Below are 18976 nucleotides of genomic sequence, written 5' to 3' on the forward strand. Positions count from 1 at the left end.
AACAAATGCATTGTGCTAGGTACAACAACAACAACATATTCTACATATATATATAAATATAAAAATAATTTATAAAACGCTCTAAATCAGATCAACAAATATTCATTAAAATGTGCATCACAATTTAAAGATGTCAAGAAACCAGAAGAAAACATTGTTACTTAATTTCACTCTTTCAAATAAGGCGCCAAAGTTTAGTGAACTATTGTGTTATCGGTAGTCATCGTTATCGAAGTCCAGTTTTTTGAAAAACGGCCACACTACGAAAAGGTTGAATTGGGGATTGTCCTTAAAGATGCGTTCTTTCTTCCTAATCTCTATTCAACTATGTTGTCTCCTGGCCCTGGTCCTGGCTACTCTTTCGCCGAATAGCAAACCAAAGAGCAGTACTAAGCATATCAAGGAATTACGTGGTCCTCAAGATAATGATGTTTTTGAACTAAATTTGGTCTCACCTGAGCCTTTGCCAAAAGATATATTAACTCATCACAATGCGTATTATAAGGATACAGGATTAAGACACTTTAATCACACAATTTTAGGCTATGTAACACCGGTGAGTTGGTCATCTAAAAGGCACTAATAGTTTTTTTTTTAATTAACATGTATTTGCTCCAATTGATAGTGGAATTCTCATGGCTATGATGTGGCCAAAATCTTTGCCAAGAAATTCGATATTATCTCTCCTGTGTGGCTTCAAGTTATCAAAGAAGGAGATGAATATGTCATGGCTGGTCTCCATGACATTGATGCCGGCTGGCAAAGCGATGTCAGGCGCAAGGGAAAGGTGCAGCAGCCACATCAGCATACAGTGAAAAGTTGAGATCATTTTGTTTCCTTTAGAAAAATGTATGAAATGAATTTATTTGTTTCCTAGTCTTTCCACGTTTCATATTCGATCATTTCACGGATCGTGATATCAAATTGCTTCTGAGTGATCCCAAGGAACGCACAAAGGTCAATGATGTACTCATAAAGTGTTGCAAGGATAACGGTTTCGATGGTCTTGTGCTTGAAGTATGGTCGCAACTTGCTGGTCGAATCGATGATAAAATTCTCCATACTTTGGTGCTCCAAATGGGTAAGTTTCGTGGTTAAACCAGGATATCTCATTTTTGTTATCATATTATATTTTTCTATTTCAGCAAAAGAGTTGCAAAAGCAGCAACTGCGGCTGATCTTAGTCATTCCACCCTTTCGCAAGGATATGCCAAATTTCTTTAGCGAAAAACATATGGATAAATTGTATAAACACATTTTTGCGTTTTCCCTCATGACCTACGATTACTCCAGTGTGCAACGACCTGGTGCCAATGCTCCTCTATATTGGGCACGACGTGCTGTCGAATTGATAGCTCCTGAAGAGTCCCACGATATGAAAGTGAAGCGTTCCAAAATTCTGTTAGGCTTAAATATGTATGGCAATGATTATACACCAGATGGTGGTGGCCCCATCACATACTCCAAATTTTTGGACCTAGTTAGACATACCAAGAAACATTTAACCTTCGATGAGCGTGATGTTGAAAATTTCTTTGAGATCAAGTAAGTTGACCTGATATTGTTTTTGGATCAAACCTAATGCTCTGTTTCTATGTCTTTTTTTAAGGAATGAAGAAGGACGGCATATAGTCTTCTTCCCCACACTGTACTCCATCAACGAACGCATAAAATTAGCCAATGAACTTGGTGTGGGAATATCAATTTGGGAACTAGGACAGGGCTTGAACTATTTCTATGATCTCTTTTAATAAAAGAACTAAATACGAACTAAAAGTAAAATGGAAACGTACAACGTACACTCTGGATTCAAGTCTCTAAAGAACTTAGTAGATGGGTTATCTCTTTGGTTGAAAGCATGTATTACAATTATGTATAAAAAAAAGGTTGTTTGCTTATAATAAGCTGAAATTTTGGTAAAAGTTAATCAGAAATTGGATTTCTATATCTTACAGCTGACAAAATTGTATATTATATGCGCCAATTCGCACAAGCTCAGTTGCGCAGATTTTCGATTTTGTAGATAAAATTGGTTCCTTTAGCAGGATTAATAGATATTTCCGGGGCCCCTAATTGTTCAGATAGGAATACGATTGACACACGACAAAGTCTATTAAAATCATTTCCCAACGGAAATCTTGAGAACTTAACAATTCGAACAGATTATAACATTTTTCAATCTAATCGATCACGAATTCAATAACATTTCTGATGTGATTTTACGAATTATATCGTCATTCACAACTAACGTTAAAATCAATGAGGGCTATTCAAACAACTCGATCATTTATAATAGTCATAGTAAGAAACTTGAACTACGCCTGAAAGATGAAACTGATGCAAGTAAATTCCTTCATCTGGGAAAGGTGGAAAATTGTCACAGTTTTATCATTTCTGGAGAGCAGCGCCGCAGAGAGAAAATCAGGACCATGTTCGGGCCTCCTACTTCCCTTTAAACAAGTCCGCTATTTTCGACGGTGATATATCGCGGGCCCGGGGGAAACCCACCCGTCCTTCAGAAATTGCAGTATGAAAGCGAATATGAAAAGACTACAAATGTTTTAGTTATGAGTTCTAAAGAAGTATTGCAAATCTCAAAAATTACTTCAGACTTAAAAAGACTTATTTGTGGGTTTTCTGATTAGGAAAATTTAAAGACTTTAGCCAAACTTAAGGAACTTCAAGAACTCACTGACTCTCTATGACTTGATATTTTCTTTAACTCTTTTCAAATTATCAATTTAAAAGATTTGCCCGCTTAATCCATTCAAATGTGTGTTGGGTAGTATAGCAACACTTTGCCACACTATCCATGTTATCGTTATAGTTATCGTTAATTTTGGCACATCTCGGATAGGAATAAACTTTGGATTTTGATTTGTTTTGTTTATTTTTTATTAGATTTTACCGGTAGTGTTTTTCATTTCACTTTGATGAACGTGACTCTAGAATATTTGGGTAGAAAACTCCTGTTTCGAGTTAAGTAACTTTCATTTACCGGGGACCTTTACGTTAAACCATTTGCTAAACCGCAAAAAAAACAATCCATACATACATATACATATGTATGTATGTAACTTCAACTGTTTTGGGTGCTCCTTGGAGACCAAATTGAGGATATAACAATTTAATTAAGCCCAAAATAATATACTACAACAAAAATGCGTTGGCTGTATGCATGTTTCGTAATTGTCCTGTGCGCCCTTATCTTTTGCGAGTATGTGGCTGATTTTGTGGTTCTACAAAAATGCAAATGGCCTGAAATTAAACGCAAGAAATATGTTGATGATCCATTGAGGGCGTTAATAATAGCCGATACCCATCTACTGGGGCCACATCGTGGTCATTGGTTGGATAAATTGTACAGGGAATGGCACATGACCCGAGCGTTTCAGGCATCGACCAGATTGCTGCAGCCCGATGTGGTTTTCGTATTGGGCGACTTATTCGATGAAGGGGACATGGTCAGCGATAAGCAGTTTCAGGAGTATGTATGGCGATTTCTGAAATTGTTTCACTTGCCACCAGGAATACCCTTAATCAGTGTGGCTGGTAATCATGATGTTGGCTTTCATTACAAGTAAGTAAATTCATTGCATCCATGGTCATTACAGGGCTAAACAAATCTCCTTTTGGTTTTGCAGAATGCATCCGTTCTTTATGAACCGCTTTGAGAGCTATCTAAACTATTCCCTAGTCCATCTGTATACAATTAAGCAAATTCACTTTGTTTTAATAAATTCCATGGCAATGGAATCAGATGGTTGCATGTTCTGCGCAGAGGCGGAATCGGCCCTGAAAAATATATCCCGTACATTGCACTGCATGAAATATCCCCAAGAAGCAGAATGCGCCCGTACACGTCGCCATCCATATAGTCAACCGATTTTACTGCAGCATTTTCCAACATATCGCATATCAGATAAGGTCTGTATGGAGCATGATGCTCCTAATATAGAGGCATTTCGTGAGCGTATGGATGTCATCTCCAAGGATGCCACAGATATGCTGGGTGATCTGTTGAAGCCACGTTTATCCTTTGCCGGACACTCGCATCATTATTGTCATAGTGTCAATCGTTTGGGTATCGAAGAGTTCACAGTGGCTTCATTCAGTTGGCGTAACAAAGTCAACCCCAGCTTCATGATGGTAATATTGTCTATAGCGTTAATATTAAGTACTTCCTTTAATTTCAATTTATTTTTGTAGGCAACTCTCACCCCGGATGACTATGCTGTGGCCAAATGCAAAATGTTACCCCAACAATTTGTCTATAATAGTTACTTTTGTGCTGCTGCCATATGCCTTATACTGATACTTTGTCAGCTTAGAATATGGCTGAGAAAGAGTCAATCGCGTGCAGCAGATAGTGAAAAACGCAAGGAAAAATAATAATAAAAAACAAAAAACAAATTTCAAACTAATAAAATGCTATATCAATTCCTCCCATTTGTGATGCAATGCCAACTTTTAGTGCTAGCTAGAATTAGTTAAACACATTCCTTATAAGATATACTATACATATTTATTGAATTTATTTATCACAGACATTATGCTTGTAAAAAGTTCACACGAATTACAAATGTATGAGACACAGTCTGCTGACTACACAAAAAAATACCAAAGAAGAACAAAAAAATAACGATTCAATAAATTTATAATATTATAATACAATCACTAAAAACTAAATACATTTATGCATTTAACAGTTGTGTATAAAATTTCAATTAACAATTTATATCCGTGTTGAATGCAGATTCATAAGATTCCTGTACTGTATATTTTTCGTTAACTTTTATATTATGATTCCGAATTGTACTACATTAGGCTAACATTTTGTATACTAAGTACAAATAAATGTATGATGTATACATATAGATACTATATACATGGAAGAACTAGAAAACTAAGACCTTTTTCTACGAAATGTTAAGTAAATTCTTGTGCGCCTGTGTATGAAGATTGCGTCCAACAAAACATTCTTTTGGCAGGAATCTAAAATGTTTAGAAATTTCCAATTTAATGAGCTTCGTTAGGAATGTAAATAAGTTGTTTTTTACCTATGTATTACTGGCGATATAAGATCCGGATCGAGCGTTTTCATATTTGTTGGTTTGGTGACTAGAGATACCAATGCGCCGACTATAATGGCCGTGCTAACACCAATGGGATTAATCCAATGATATGACAGACGATACAAGGGAAAAACTTCATCCTCATCCACCCAAACATTTTCAGGCATTGTGACATTTACACCCAAACATCCATCCACCGAAACGGGTAACTTTTGTGAATTCAATTGCCCAGCTGCTATGGTAAATTGAGTTCCAAACGATATCCATCCAGCCAGTAGAGCACTGGCTATACCACCAGCTGCTGTGCCAATTGTATTCGCCCAGGGCACAAGCATGCCCAAGGTGAAGAGACCAAAAGTTGTACCCGCTGCAATGGCTGTCATTGATGTGCATATACTCAAGATGCCGCTTAATTGCTCCAGTACAAATACCAGAGAAAGAGCAACCATGCCCAAAATAATAATACTTGACTTGACAACAATTGTGGAGGCTCGCTCACTAAGCTGCAATTTAAAGCAACCGCGTACAATATCCTCCAGAATGACCAGAGATGTGGAATTCAAAACCACCGACAAGGAGCTCAAAGCAGCTCCAAAGATACCAGCTATAAAGAGACCAGACATTCCATATATGTGGCCCACACTCTGGACCACAAAAAGAGGCAGCAGTTGATCGTCGTGCTGTTGAGTCGAGTCGAATTAACATAAATTAAGTTGAATCAAGAGTGAATTTTAATCCTTTTCAGAAAACTTACCGTAATCATGCCAGCGCTCAGAGGATCACACTCTTTATACATCTCAAAGATCAACAATCCCACATAACAGCAAACCGAGACAAATGCAGCAACTCCAATCGTAAATATTGCCATGGAAGCTCGAGCACTTTCAAGCGATGGCAAAGACATGTAACGTTGTACCATTGTCTGATTGACAGCGTTGAATGAAGTCCAATAGAAGAATCCACCGATGAGTACACTCCAAACCGTATGACGTATGTATGGAGATGGATTCGTATTCGTAAAGATTAAACGACCACCCTTTGAGGCATCATCGAATAGATTATCCAAACCTTTGGCATAAACCGTGCTCAAAATGGCCACAGCCAGAACAGACAAAAACATAACCAGCACCTGCCAGGCATCGGTATGAACCACAGCCTTAATACCACCCTAAAAATGGAAAACAATCCCAACGAATACATGATTTAACTGGACAAGCATATAGGACAAATTTCACAACTTACCACAAAAGTATAGAAAACACAGACAATTACAATAACAACTGCTACAACATGCAAATTAATACCAGAAACTGAAAGAAAATTTCGAAAAATTATATAAATTACTCAGTTTTTCTTAAGATTCATAGCAGTTCATACTTACCCTGATTTAAAGCTATGGCAGGTACATATACAATAAAAGGTAGAAATAGAATCTGTAAAATATAGTTTCAATATCTTGATCCAAATTGTATGCATTAAAATTTAACTTACTTCATCAAGAATAAACATAAATGAAGCTATACTTCTGATCACCGAATGGAAACGCATTTCAAGATACTGAAAAAAAAGTAACCGAAATTTAAGTAAACATATTTTTAAAATTTAATTTTGTTGAATTTTTCCCCCAGTAGTTTAGTAAAGAGGTTCTTACCACTTTTAGAGGGTTCTAGACCGGACTTTGAAACTAGTCTACTTTTTTCCCTATATATTGTTATTTTTTTATTTTTAAAATTTAAATAATAAAATTTCCTTTCAATTGACGCAACGTTATCAAGTACATACATATATGAATATATATTTGAAAATATAATATAATTCGAATATGTAAATTCGAATATGTATGTGTTTAAAGGTTCCAAAAATTCACTCAAATCGAAATAATTTAATTTATGTATTTTGTATCTAGTTTTTAAAATGCCAATTTGTTAACAGGCATGAAACTTTTTTACCCAAATGATTTTTTTTCTAGTTAAAAATAACATATAGTTATTAAGTTGAGTAAACAAAGTGCCTTTAAACCAATCCGCTACTCGGCGTAGCCCTTTCACCTGTGATTAGAAGGTTAAATGGAAATGTGGTCGTAATATTGCATTGTTATGGGCACATATGTAACCCATAATTGGTCAATCTAACACGCAAATGATCCAATTAAATGTCCAGTTTTTTTTTTTTTTTTTTTTTTAGCCAATAATCTTTAGAATATAATTGCCCATAGTGGGCTGTCGTATATATTTATGGAAACAGACACACACACACACAAACATGATTCAACTGTCAAGTGGCATGAAACAACTTTGTAATTAATCATAAGAGATGGAGACCCAACAAGTGGGCAAGAAAGTGCAAAGTCCAGAGTAAAACGTTAATTAAAAATGTTCACTACAAATCAATTTGATTCAATTTCAATTTCTCTTTCAATTGTGTTATCTAGAAACATTCTTTTTGTTGTTTTTTACCTCATACGAAGAGCCAACTTGCAGAGTTGAGAATACTGGTATATATACATAGGAGACAGCAATTCCCTGTAGTATTATGGCTATGGCAATAAACCAATATTGTGTGCCATAATTGTATATCTCGGATGTGGTCCCCAGTATCGTTACGCCCGATATATAACTGGTTGGAGTAGATAGACAGAAGAGATAACATTGATTTTTTGTTTTTTACTATTGGGGGACAGTCTTACCTCGCTATCAGGCTCATGGCAACGGGAAATACTTTTAGATTACGCGAACCCAATAAATATTCACTCATCTTTTCCGAACCGAAATCATGTTTACGTCTCTCTGTCCCTCGGCCGCCATTTTGTCCAATTGTTGGGGTAGGTAAGGCTGGTTCCACTTCCTCGAGTTTCTTTTTAGTTTTCCTAAAATCAAAAAACAAATAAATTGGCAAGAATTAATTTTCTTTTCCTTGGGTTAAATCCAATTTAGAATGACTCACTTGATGCAACCAAAATAGATTCCTGTGCCAGTAGAAAGAAAAATCATACCCAAAAACACAATGTAGTCGATAGTGCCGAATCTGTAGCTATCCATGCTGGTTGACTGTAATTAAGGAAGCTTAAGTTACTCTCCATCTTATCGGTTCTACTATTACAACTGGCAACTGAGATTGCCTCAACATTCAAATGAGAGCACAAGTGTGCAAAATAATTATTATTTTACAGTTGATAAGCATGACGAAAGTTTATAACTTTTTTTTTATATTTATTAGATAGTACATAGTAAAACAACATCCAGACAAATTCTAGAGATTACAAATCTGTATTTCTGCTCTAAAAACAAATTGCTCAAATGAGTTGATTGAATTGTTTTTTAAAAATTTACTATATATGTTTTTGGCTTTTGAGGGTTTGTTGAATTTCGAATCATTTTGTCGAATTAGCAATGTGTGGAAAATTTTGTCCCATAGGGGGACATGTGGGAGGGGATTCCTGCTCCGGGCAGCGAAGATACTTTAACGGTTTTAGTACCTAATATTTAAAACAATGAAAATAGGAGGTCAATTCCACAATGTTAATGGCAAATTTGATCCTGTTGGAACTAATAAAAGATCTATATATTTGTTCTTGTTATTAAATATGACTTAGAGGATGGAAACGATGGCTACAATCTAAGAAAACAAGGACTTTACTTTAAGGGAATAAAAATTGCTTCAAGTTGGACTTTTTTAAAATTATGTTTATACCTATTTGTTCTCACACTTCACTAATCCAATTATAAATACATATTTTAAAGATATGTTTGTTTAGATTGCTAAGACCTTGTTAAAGGATTTTATACTTATATACTATTATAGTAATTAATTACGATATATTTTATTGTTTTACATAAATTGCTTTTTTTATCGAGCACCCAAATGTTTGCGAAATCTTGACGTCTCTGCTATAATAACACTTTAAAGTTTTTCCATTTAATTTTTATAATATTTTTTCCCCCAGATTTAACCAATTGTTAATTTAAAATCACAGTATTGAATATACTAGTTATAATTGTTGTTATTGTATTGCTTGGTTTAATTTTAACTACCAATTCGTTGTACTGCAATTAAATCTTTTACTTCTTTACAATCCTAAGAACATCTGTTTTCTAGTTCAAAGCTAATACAATTTGATTAAATGAACTTTATTAGAAAAGTTTGTTCTGATTTTACCAAATGACTCAGTAAAATATTTCTTAGGTACTTTACTTAAATTAGATTTGTTATCTCAAGCAGCGGCGCAAAGTTCCTAAAAATACTTGAGAAAGAAAGTATTGACCCTTTTTCTGGCTAGATTTTTTATAGTTATATGTTCTTATCTCATATACCATTTGGAAGAGTTCACCCAATTCGTGGTCAATACCCCCAATGCCAAGAAATTTCTTAGTTTAATCAAGTTATTAGCAGTAAAAGCCTAAAATAATTCAAATGAAATATAACTAAAAGCCACTAAGCAAACTCATTCGACTTATCAGCCTTAGAGGAGGCATAATCACTAAAACAAATCTCCGGCACAAAGTATCACCTCGTTCCTCACTCAACTTGAAAATCCGAGCCCAAAAACGGGACTTTAACCTTTTGCGCAACTCTCGAAACATTATCACTACCTTTGACTGGACTTTGTGACACGCAGACACACACACACACATATAGAGAAAGTATTTTGCATATTTGTTTTTAATCAAATCCAAAAAATTCTCAATCTCAGTCCTTGTTTTTCTTATCACTGACTTACCGCTTCCATAGTGCCGGATTGTGGGTGGACGTTGGTTTCGAAGAATGCTCAAGCAAAACAGAGAGCGTCAAAAAATGTGCGTCGCTTACGAATATCAACAACAAAAGGGGGGCCACAAAATAAAATACTTAAAGCAAGAAGAACGTAACGCGTAACCAAATTGTTTGTACGTCTCTTAAACAGAGAAAGGTTTCCCCCAACTCTTTAATATTTTCAATAATTTTCCATTACCGCACACATCAAGATATCAACGAAATTGAAATTGAAAACCCGCAAAATAGAAAAGAAGAAAAAAAGAAAGTTGGCAATATTCTGGCGCGGCGGAGTGGCGTATTGCGGGGGGCTTTTTGCTAATTCTTTGAAAGCGAAATTAAGGAAAAACGAGAAACCTATAGAATTGAATACATATGGAAGGACACCCGAACACGTCCGATTCACCAACGAGCTGCACTGATACTGGGGGGCAAAATTCTCCCGAGGCGCGTGCGTTGAGTATGGGGGGCCCAAAACGAAAGCTTACGCTCTCCACCACCCATCCATCACACCAAGCACACAGAGAGAGTGAGTAAGAATATAAGAGCGAGTGAAAGAGAGAAAGCTTTTCATGTCTCTCATAATATGCAACAACTCTCAATTATGTCAATTATGAAAGTGGTCAAAGTTGATCATGCTAAAAAATATGTAAATCAATTTTTGTCTCGCACCAAAATCCCTAAGGTGGCAACTTCTTTTACAGTTAGAAGCCGTGAATATCCCTTACATTTACCGGAATGTGATCTGGAAAGGGCAAAAAAGCAATCGTAATAATTCCCGTTGCTTAATAAAAAAAAACTGAAATATTTTCTATATTCCCATGTGTAACAATTGAAAATTGAAATACTTTTTTATTTGTTTTTTTTAAAGGACGTTTCTAAAGGTAATCTCTGTAAAAGTAATCTTTCCTTTAAATTTGTTGATTAACGGCAGCTCACTTTATTAATTTAACCGCTTATTTATTTATTGCTATACAACGGCTAAATGGTTTAAACAGAAACCAATAAATTAGTACAGTAAATAATTAATAGCATAAATTATCGTGTGAATCTTGAAAATGAAGACTGACAGTAATCGAAGAAAACGAAAATCACTTTTAGAAGTTTAGATTTTCAATGACAAATTATGAACTCTAAGTAAATTAAGCCGCATCGACAATTAATGTGCCAAGTTTCATTGCGATTATTTTAGTATTGAGGGAGAAAACCGATTTATGTCAAAATACTAACTCCAACTCTTAAAGTCTGTGAGATCTAGATGTTCATACGGGTGGACAGACGTATATAAATGGATTAATCGACTCAGATGTTGATGCTGATCAAGCATATACATACATATATACTTCAAAGGCTCACAAAAGATTTCTTCTTTATTATATTTATACATTTTGGAAACTCTAATATACCAATATGTGCAGGGTATAATATAATAATACATCAGATAAAACTGTGTTTCGATCTCTAACATATACATATCAATAAGACGCATGATTCTAAATACGAAACAATAATTTTTATAAAACTAATAAATGACCATTGCAAAACTATGAAATGTTACTTAGATAATTGTAAAAAAAAATTAAAGTTTACATCATTTTATATCATAAATTTTTCGAAACCTTTTAAATCTTTTTTTATATAATAAATAATAATAAAATAGAATTGTCAAACCAAACTTTAAAAATCATTTATTATCATTATTTAAATTTCTGATATTAATTTATATTATTTGCCAAGTGCTTTGTGTCAAATGTGATAAAGGCAGTTTATGCAAAGTGATCAGTAAGTAGAACGAGTACCTAATTTATAATCATATTATACCTACTAATTTATTCCAGAGTATCGTAGGTATTAATACAAAGTATTACACAATTTGCATAGTTGACCAGTATATTGGCAATTCCACTTTTGAATTCAAAACTTTCCGTTGTCCCATGCAGAGGCGGTCAACGAATGCGGTGGCCACAACAAAATGAAATGAAATAAAGAATTCCATCGTCACTTGGACATTCGCACATTTATATTTCTATTTCCATTTCACTTTCACTTTTGGGGTGTGTAATTAGATTAAGAAGTGGCCAGCTAGTTCTGGACTCAGTGTGGCCTCAGTTTCAATGCAGCTGTCACAAAGTCTAAATGGCCATATCGAGAAGTGGAAGCCTTTTTTTGAGACCAGTTACATAAACTCGTGAAAATGAGTGAAAATTCTAATACTGGCAAACAAACGAAGTTTATATTCAGGCGAAAATCCAGCCTGGGCGCCAATAAGAAAACTAATGCCATTAACTATGAGCAGATGAAGTTTTCGAATGATGGGACAGAGCAAGTGGCTATGGCCGATGGACACACATTCAAGGCCATTCCAAACACAGATGGACATGATGGAAAGTTATTGCTTAAATTGAGTACGTCCAAGATTTCACTGCGAAAAAGTGGAGAACAGGAAAAGAAGACAAAACAGCTGAAGGCCGATTCTCAATCGGATGCAGTGCGTCGCAAGTCGGCACCTCAGATATTTAATTTTAGTATTGCACCCAAATTGGAAGCATTATTGATGAAAGAGCCTCAGCCCATTCCCAAGTTGCCAGGATTCGAGCCACAAAGAAACAACACCACGGTTACAAAGTCTCGATCCCGAAGCTTGGGTTTAGCTTTGGCCCTGGACGAAACGAAGGTGATGGACAGCAACAGCGAAGCTAGTAGCAGTAGTCTAGCTGGCGCTGAAGGTGAAGGCCTATCCACATCACCGGAATCACTTCTCGATCATATACTGAGCGGTGCCTCCTCCATGTCCGTCCAGAGTAGCAGCAATGGCAGTCAGGCGAGCAATGCAACTGTGGCCCAACTTAAAGAGTCTCTGCACCCAAAGCGTTTTCTAAGCCTGAAATCATCACCTGAGGTTAGGGTATTGCCACCCACACCGGATACTGGTTCACAACCGAAACTAGATGTGGCCGTTCCCAGGCTATTACTTTTACCGCCTGGTAATCCATCTACTAATCCTCCCATGTCCTCTTTAGATTTGTATGACTATCAAGCGGAGGCATCTTCTCCGGCCAGAAGTCGGTCGCCTTCGCCTATCAACTCACCACAGGCTTCACCCCTCCCATCTCCATCGCCCAGCATCACTCTGCGTCCAAGTACACCTCCAGAGTCGTTCCTTACCGCATTTCCTGATGATTTGAAATGCGCCATCTGCATGGATGTCTTTACGGAACCTAGAACCCTCAATTGTTTGCATTCCTTTTGCCTGCAATGCCTGGCCAATGAAAATTTTAAGGAAGAGATCATTACATGGGTGCAGAATCCACACCTGGAAGACCGCTCCAACTACAGTTTGCGTTCCGAAATAGGCTCTGTTTCGGGTTCAAGTGCCGAATTGGCCACCATTTCACCAGCTAGGCAACGGGGTTCAAGTTTCAGTTTGAGACGCAAGAAATCCATGGATCGTCTGGTATTAAGGGTGAGCATCAGCTTTTCTCGATTTCCCGTTTAGCGAACTAATTTTGTTCACCATTTTTAGTCGAAAAGCGAGAGCAAACGTTCGACAGCATCTTCGCGAAGTTTTTTGAATGAAACACGCAGCATACGTTGTCACATTTGCAGTACTTCTACGGACTTACCTTTGGGCGGAGTGCGTCTATTGCCCCAAAACTATTTGCTAGTACGGCGTATTGAAGCGCTACGTTTGCAGGCGGGCGATGATGTTATCTCAAAAGTCTGGTGTTCCCTGTGCAGTGAAGAAATTAGTGTAATATAACTTGGTCCCACTTTTACAATTTATTATTTTTATGCAAAACATTATGATACCATGCATCCAAAGGGTAAAAAGTACGTTTACGTGAAGAAAGCAGTTTTGATTGATTCGTGTCCGTCTGTATCAACACCTATGTAGATCTCTGAGACTATTAAAGCTAGGCTTATTAAATGTGCTATGTAGATTTATATAACAAGAACGCAGATAAAGTTTATAACGAACTTTTCAACACGCCAAAATCAGTTCTTTTACTTGGTGTATGGTGTACCAAAGTCAGTACGACGATTTACCTAATAAAGTCTTCTTTTAGGCCACATATCATTGCATCACTTGCACTCTCAATCTCTGCACTCTCTGCAAGGAGGCCCACGAACGTCAACGTAGTACAGCCAATCATCGGATGAGAAGTATTTTGGAACTAAGACGAGCGCGCAAGCAAAAGCAGCAACAACTTGGCCTGGGTGATAGCAGCAAATTGGTATTGAAATGTGGCCTTCATGCCAGCTTCGAAATGAAGGCCTTTTGTGTTCCATGCAAACAATTGGCCTGCCCAGACTGTTTGGTCCTGCTACACAAGGGTCATCGTCATGAGAATATACCCAGAGCCATAGGACATCAGGGGAAATTATTGCGTGAGGCTACCGAACAGACAAGACCATTATGTCAATATGCAGAGCATTCTATTGAGCGATTGAATGAAATTGCTCGCGGTATCAATGGCAGATGCGATGATATCCAGACCCAAGTGGATCGTTATATGCAGGGTTATTTTGAGGCACTCGAATCACATCGTCGTACACTAATTCAACAGATTAACAGAGCACGAGAGTCCAAAGTGGAGATTATTCTAAAGCAACAATTGGATCTGGGTAAGAATCGTAAGTCTGTGATCCTTAAAGTGACTCACATTGTTTTCCCTATAGAAAAACGTACTCAACAAGCACTAGAAGCTGTTCGCTTCAGTCAGGAACTCCTAGAAGTTGGAGCCGATGTGGAAATTCTCAGTTATGTTTCTATACTGATGAAACGTTTGGAATATTGCCAACAATTTAAACCACCCGTAGATCCCAAGGTAAGTGTATTGAAATTTGTCTTACATATGGCTATAGTTTGTTTTTTTTTTTTTTTTTTTTGCTTTTATATATAGATTTCCGATTCTCTCCATTTTTTGCCAAAGATACGAGCTCCAGGCACTAAGGATCAACATGATATACCGCTTTATGGCATCATTACCATGCAAGTTGTTGAACCTTCACTTTGTACACTGCAATGGGAAGGCAAGAGAATCAATAGATTTAGAAAAGAGTTTTTGTTACTTTTCAAAACAAATTTTCTAGGGTTCTCTCAGCTACGTTTGCACAAGAAAGCGGATCTTCTATTGCATTCCCGAGATGCCGATGGTGTTTCACTCTGCCACGGTGGTTTGGAAATCAATTGTATGATTAAATATAAGGACTCTAATAACAAATTTCTACCCATTGATGTTTCCGATCACCGTGATGGCACATATAGCATCACCTTTATACCAGATGCCCAAGGATCTCTCATTTTAACAATTACAATTAATGACCGTCCCATCCGAGGAAGTCCATTCACCTTCCAGGCAAGACAAGTACGTCCACATGCTGGTATATATCATTGCTGTTCCTTTTGCTCGGGTAAGGGTAAATGTTCCTGTGAGGGTCGTATGCCAGGTCATAATGGTTGTGGCCATGGGCATACAGGGCATCCAGGACGTCGTCATTGGTCATGTTGTGGCAACGTGTTGGAAAACTCGGAATGCACAGTGGCTAATAAACTATTAAATGCATAATATTATGTTATATTAATAGTTAATTTAAGGTTTAAACTCATCATTATATAAAATCTTTGATTTTGAATAAATTGAATAGATAAGGCTAAGAAAAATACCTTTTGTAACTTTATTAAGATGAGAACCATGTATGTCCTGAATTAAGCCTGATCAAATCATAAGTATAATCGATCGAGAATACAGTTTATTGTTCAAAATATTGTTTAAAAATTTAACATTTAGAAACATAGGACTAAATAATGTTATGAATTAGCCGGGTTCAGTTTGTGAAACGTTTTAGGCAGAAATTTCACTTTTTTTCCTACATTTGTAGATTAGGTAGAAAAGAGTAACATAAAAAGATGAAAGGTTCCGTCCGAATTTGCTTGAATCCTGCAGAAGCATTTTGGAATTTCCATCGTGTGTGTACGTGCCCTTTATTGGCATTTGGTTGCCAGATGTACAAAAGATTCTCACATTTTCAGCGGGTTTTCTTATTTTTATATTTTATTATTTTCCAATTTAGACTTAAACTGAACAAAAAAAACTTGTGTTTCAATAAATGTTTTGTTATGAGTGCCAAATGGCTCCACTTTTTTCTTAATATATATGTAGTTTTAACGTTTAGTCCTCGTTATCAGAGTACCAAGAGAGACGCTCTTCATAGAATCTTATTACCATTTGAGGTATTTTTACATTGGCCACTGTGGACAGAACCATTTCGGCCTGATCGACACCTTTGAATTGTATAAGGAATGTTAGCCGTCCATTATTATCGGAGGCACCCAAAATCTTTTCGGCTTCTAGACCACGATCAAAGCCAGTGCCAACAGAGGACAACGAATCTCCACTATCTACTTCGGCATCAGAGCGTTTTGATTTTCCACCCGCAGCTAAAAAAAGAAAAGCAAGTTAGTAAAAGTAACGGTAAACTTATGATCATTTGATGACTTACCTGGCTCCTCAGACTTACGTTTACTGCTGCCACTAGTACTGCCAGAAGTGCTAGTGCGTCCAGATTCTTTGCTCTTAGTGGTACTTCCCGGACGATCCTTCTTGGGAGCAGCTGCAGCATTATTACTCTGTCCCATTCAAGAAGAAAATAATGTCAATTTTGTAAACACAACTGTACTTGTGCATCGATTTGTTGTTACCTCGTCCTTTCGACTCATCTCGTAAAGCTGAATCAAGTCTTGACAATCCAAATTGGCTTCTGGTTCCCAAGTATTTTCCGAATCGGAATACCCTTTCCATTTAAGATAATATTCAACCTGGTATGGGATATTCAGATCCTTTAATATTATTAAATAACCACAGACGCACTCAACCTACCTTGCCCTTGCGGACGCGCCTATCCAGAATCTTTTCCACGGCATATTCCTCTTCTTCTTCGCCATCGGAAGATGGGTTCTCAGGATTATCCTTCTTTTTGTTCATCTTTCAATAAATTTTCAAATATTCTTGTCTGCAAAAATTAAAAGACTGCATGAATACATACGACAAAAAACTCACGCATACATATAAATGCACACATATGTATATTGTTTGGCTCGCAAAATTCAATTTTGTTTTGCATTCAAGGCATAATTCTCGCTATATACCTTGAAATGTAAAGTCCAATTTATGTGGATACGCTTTCCACTAAACTAATTGCTAAACACGGCGTATCCCGATGTAAATTAATTTAACAAATGAAATGAACGCCGCTTTTAACGAGAAAGAAGTGCGAAAAAAAATGCGCCTTCCCAAAAGACGCCGGTTCTTCTTTACCAACACTAAGTATTTCCTCCAAATTGAGATGGACAAACTTATACGCGATAGTTTCACAAACAAATAGAATTAAAAGTAATAAAAATAAAATATTTATCCAACAAACATTAGATGTAGCTAAAAACTAGTTTCAAGCTTTAAAATCAGGTAAAATTTAAAGAAAAAAATTGTAGAATTTTAAAAGGTATTGATTGAAACTGCAAATCAAAAATATCCCGAAAATCACGAATCACGATATTACCGACTAAAAATAAAATTAGGTCACTCTAAAATAATAGATTCACTTTTGAGAACTGCCAGGTCGAACTGCCGCTATTTCAGGCGTATTAAATTATTTTTCCCTGTAATATTTCTTCAAAAATAAATTTAAAAGAAATAAAGATGCCCAAGATTAAGAAGAGTCGTAAGTCAACTTCTTCCGAAAGTGACAGCGGTCCAGAAGATGTAAGTGTAGTATTTCAGATTGAACGACGGCTAAGAAAGAGCGCGCTTTCCGTATAAAAAGCGTTTGTAATTGCATTTGTTTGTCCAAGCCTTGCTGAAATGGCAAAAATAATTAAAAAGCATCAAAAGTGTCCAAAAGAAGATAAATTTATCAGAAAATTGGAAAAAAAAAACAGAATCTTTATCTTAAAGCAATTATGATTTCGAATGTGAATATTACAGCGCAATCCACCGCCTAACAAAAAATCAAAAGCCACTTCTTCCTCCAAAAAGGACACTGGTGGAGGAGGTGATGGACCTACGACTTGGACTTTGGAAAAGTTGCGGCAGGTACGCATTAATGAATTCCGCGGTCGTAAAATGGTTGATATTCGTGAGCATTACGAGAAAAATGGAGAAATTTTGCCAGGCAAGAAAGGCATTTCTCTATCCATACAACAGTGGAAGACGCTCCTTGAGCTTGCCGACGAGATAACGCAAGCTGTCGAAAATTAAAACTGCCAAAATGAATATGAGTCACACATCAAATAAATTAATTTAACATTTTTGTTTTAAATACAATAAAAAAATTATCTAAGATGAAGTTCAATTACATATTTGCTTAGAAGTAAACACCCAGGAGCACGCAAATCGTCACAAGTATTGCAAATGGCAGCCATGTCTTGATGAATCCCAAAATTCCCACATAGCGGCCGCAGAAGAAAATCCAGAAGCAAAGAATTACCATATTCCAACTGGAGCTATCTTTGTACCGCATATTAATCAGGGCGGTGGCCACATGCGAATGACAATTGTCGCAGAATATATTATGTGTCCTGGTCCCGTACAATACGGATGCCTTGGAAACAGCCTCGTCCCAAGCATTGGAACCACCGTTCACGTACTTTGGATGCAGCCGCAGATATCGTGCTGGCCGTCCAAAGGCCATATTATCTTCTGATACAAAATAAGGTCCGGCAAAGTCTCTAATAACTCCACTTGATGTACAAATACCCATGTGACCGATTAGCGGTAGAATCCAGGTCAAAACTGGTATCGGAGTCCAAACTATGCAATAGGGAAAGCGTTGGTCATCTGCGTTAACTGGGGGCAGACGTTCTGGCACACTTGCTCCGCCCTCGGATCTAGCCATATTAATCTCCACGTCCTGCGAGGGCTGCCTTTGATGATTCGACGCTGTACTGGATAAGGATGATGTCGACGTAGTCATTGTAAAATATGAAAGCAGAAGCACAAAACGAAAACAATCACTCACTAAGTAAAGCTAAATGGTAACTAATGGGGAAATTTTTCCGATAATGACTAAAAAAAATTTGTGTTTTTGTGATAACAAGAAAATTCAGAGCACTTACACATATGTACATAAACCCCCAATGCAAACAAACGACT

At 36.7% G+C, this 18976-nt stretch overlaps 7 protein-coding genes across 9 annotated transcripts; 4 read left to right on the forward strand and 3 right to left on the reverse strand.

Moving 5' to 3' along the window:
- The first annotated feature begins 247 nt into the window (after positions 1–247).
- Positions 248–1799, forward strand: LOC137580868 (chitinase domain-containing protein 1). The gene is made up of 5 exons (XM_068295003.1): positions 248–556; positions 626–818; positions 878–1081; positions 1146–1545; positions 1610–1799. Exons 1-5 carry the CDS (start codon positions 296–298, stop codon positions 1749–1751), a joined length of 1200 nt encoding a protein of 399 aa, XP_068151104.1. The 5' UTR covers positions 248–295; the 3' UTR covers positions 1752–1799.
- A 1044-nt stretch (positions 1800–2843) lies between these two features.
- On the forward strand, positions 2844–4880 carry PGAP5 (Per1-like protein PGAP5). Its single transcript, XM_068295154.1, has 3 exons — positions 2844–3580; positions 3645–4149; positions 4210–4880. Exons 1-3 carry the CDS (start codon positions 3162–3164, stop codon positions 4390–4392), a joined length of 1107 nt encoding a protein of 368 aa, XP_068151255.1. The 5' UTR covers positions 2844–3161; the 3' UTR covers positions 4393–4880.
- On the reverse strand, positions 4504–10269 carry SLC5A11 (Sodium/solute co-transporter-like 5A11). Its single transcript, XM_068295153.1, has 10 exons — positions 9793–10269; positions 8019–8122; positions 7762–7941; positions 7532–7691; positions 6567–6632; positions 6457–6508; positions 6318–6385; positions 5830–6243; positions 5061–5755; positions 4504–4995 (listed from the first exon to the last, which is right to left on the reverse strand). The coding sequence occupies exons 1-10, from the start codon at positions 9799–9801 to the stop codon at positions 4920–4922; spliced, it is 1824 nt and encodes a 607-aa protein (XP_068151254.1). The 5' UTR covers positions 9802–10269; the 3' UTR covers positions 4504–4919.
- Positions 10270–11949: 1680 nt separating this feature from the next.
- LOC137581292 (E3 ubiquitin-protein ligase TRIM45) lies at positions 11950–15489 on the forward strand. The gene is made up of 6 exons (XM_068295500.1): positions 11950–13287; positions 13348–13575; positions 13892–14450; positions 14505–14653; positions 14729–14858; positions 14919–15489. The coding sequence occupies exons 1-6, from the start codon at positions 12019–12021 to the stop codon at positions 15392–15394; spliced, it is 2811 nt and encodes a 936-aa protein (XP_068151601.1). The 5' UTR covers positions 11950–12018; the 3' UTR covers positions 15395–15489.
- A 373-nt stretch (positions 15490–15862) lies between these two features.
- On the reverse strand, positions 15863–17135 carry Su(var)205 (Suppressor of variegation 205). The gene is made up of 5 exons (XM_068295502.1): positions 16975–17135; positions 16706–16838; positions 16528–16644; positions 16329–16455; positions 15863–16266 (listed from the first exon to the last, which is right to left on the reverse strand). Exons 2-5 carry the CDS (start codon positions 16808–16810, stop codon positions 15998–16000), a joined length of 618 nt encoding a protein of 205 aa, XP_068151603.1. The 5' UTR covers positions 16811–16838; positions 16975–17135; the 3' UTR covers positions 15863–15997.
- Positions 17136–17423: 288 nt separating this feature from the next.
- Ssb-c31a (single stranded-binding protein c31A) lies at positions 17424–18170 on the forward strand. The gene is made up of 2 exons (XM_068295458.1): positions 17424–17587; positions 17810–18170. The coding sequence occupies exons 1-2, from the start codon at positions 17525–17527 to the stop codon at positions 18080–18082; spliced, it is 336 nt and encodes a 111-aa protein (XP_068151559.1). The 5' UTR covers positions 17424–17524; the 3' UTR covers positions 18083–18170.
- LOC137581252 (transmembrane protein 222) lies at positions 18098–18976 on the reverse strand. 3 transcript variants are annotated; one of them, XM_068295452.1, is made up of 2 exons: positions 18940–18976; positions 18098–18763 (listed from the first exon to the last, which is right to left on the reverse strand). In XM_068295452.1, the coding sequence occupies exons 1-2, from the start codon at positions 18941–18943 to the stop codon at positions 18189–18191; spliced, it is 579 nt and encodes a 192-aa protein (XP_068151553.1). In that variant the 5' UTR covers positions 18944–18976; the 3' UTR covers positions 18098–18188. The 3 variants fall into 3 exon arrangements, with proteins under 3 accessions (XP_068151553.1, XP_068151555.1, XP_068151554.1); XM_068295454.1 differs by having other exon boundaries at positions 18098–18768; positions 18940–18959; XM_068295453.1 differs by having other exon boundaries at positions 18098–18768; positions 18843–18945.

Source organism: Drosophila tropicalis, unplaced genomic scaffold (genome assembly GCF_018151085.1).
Source record: "Drosophila tropicalis isolate 14030-0801.00 unplaced genomic scaffold, ASM1815108v1 contig_845, whole genome shotgun sequence".
NCBI lineage: Eukaryota > Metazoa > Arthropoda > Insecta > Diptera > Drosophilidae > Drosophila > Drosophila tropicalis.

What these genes read in the sequence shown, in the direction of transcription:
- LOC137580868 (XM_068295003.1), top strand. Translation starts at nt 296, where the DNA reads ATGCGTTCTTTCTTCCTAATCTCTATTCAACTATGTTGTCTCCTGGCC. An exon ending in TTTTAGGCTATGTAACACCG is followed by an intron (nt 557 to 625) that starts GTGAGTTGGTCA and finishes TCCAATTGATAG; the next exon opens with TGGAATTCTCATGGCTATGA. An exon ending in GAAAATTTCTTTGAGATCAA is followed by an intron (nt 1,546 to 1,609) that starts GTAAGTTGACCT and finishes TCTTTTTTTAAG; the next exon opens with GAATGAAGAAGGACGGCATA.
- PGAP5 (XM_068295154.1), top strand. Translation starts at nt 3,162, where the DNA reads ATGCGTTGGCTGTATGCATGTTTCGTAATTGTCCTGTGCGCCCTTATC. An exon ending in GATGTTGGCTTTCATTACAA is followed by an intron (nt 3,581 to 3,644) that starts GTAAGTAAATTC and finishes TTGGTTTTGCAG; the next exon opens with AATGCATCCGTTCTTTATGA. An exon ending in TCAACCCCAGCTTCATGATG is followed by an intron (nt 4,150 to 4,209) that starts GTAATATTGTCT and finishes TTATTTTTGTAG; the next exon opens with GCAACTCTCACCCCGGATGA.
- SLC5A11 (XM_068295153.1), bottom strand. An exon ending in TTATGTTTATTCTTGATGAA is followed by an intron (nt 6,509 to 6,566) that starts GTAAGTTAAATT and finishes TATATTTTACAG; the next exon opens with ATTCTATTTCTACCTTTTAT. An exon ending in TGCCATAGCTTTAAATCAGG is followed by an intron (nt 6,386 to 6,456) that starts GTAAGTATGAAC and finishes ATTTTCTTTCAG; the next exon opens with TTTCTGGTATTAATTTGCAT.
- LOC137581292 (XM_068295500.1), top strand. Translation starts at nt 12,019, where the DNA reads ATGAGTGAAAATTCTAATACTGGCAAACAAACGAAGTTTATATTCAGG. An exon ending in TGGATCGTCTGGTATTAAGG is followed by an intron (nt 13,288 to 13,347) that starts GTGAGCATCAGC and finishes CACCATTTTTAG; the next exon opens with TCGAAAAGCGAGAGCAAACG. An exon ending in AACCACCCGTAGATCCCAAG is followed by an intron (nt 14,654 to 14,728) that starts GTAAGTGTATTG and finishes TTTTATATATAG; the next exon opens with ATTTCCGATTCTCTCCATTT.
- Ssb-c31a (XM_068295458.1), top strand. Translation starts at nt 17,525, where the DNA reads ATGCCCAAGATTAAGAAGAGTCGTAAGTCAACTTCTTCCGAAAGTGAC. An exon ending in GTGACAGCGGTCCAGAAGAT is followed by an intron (nt 17,588 to 17,809) that starts GTAAGTGTAGTA and finishes TGAATATTACAG; the next exon opens with CGCAATCCACCGCCTAACAA.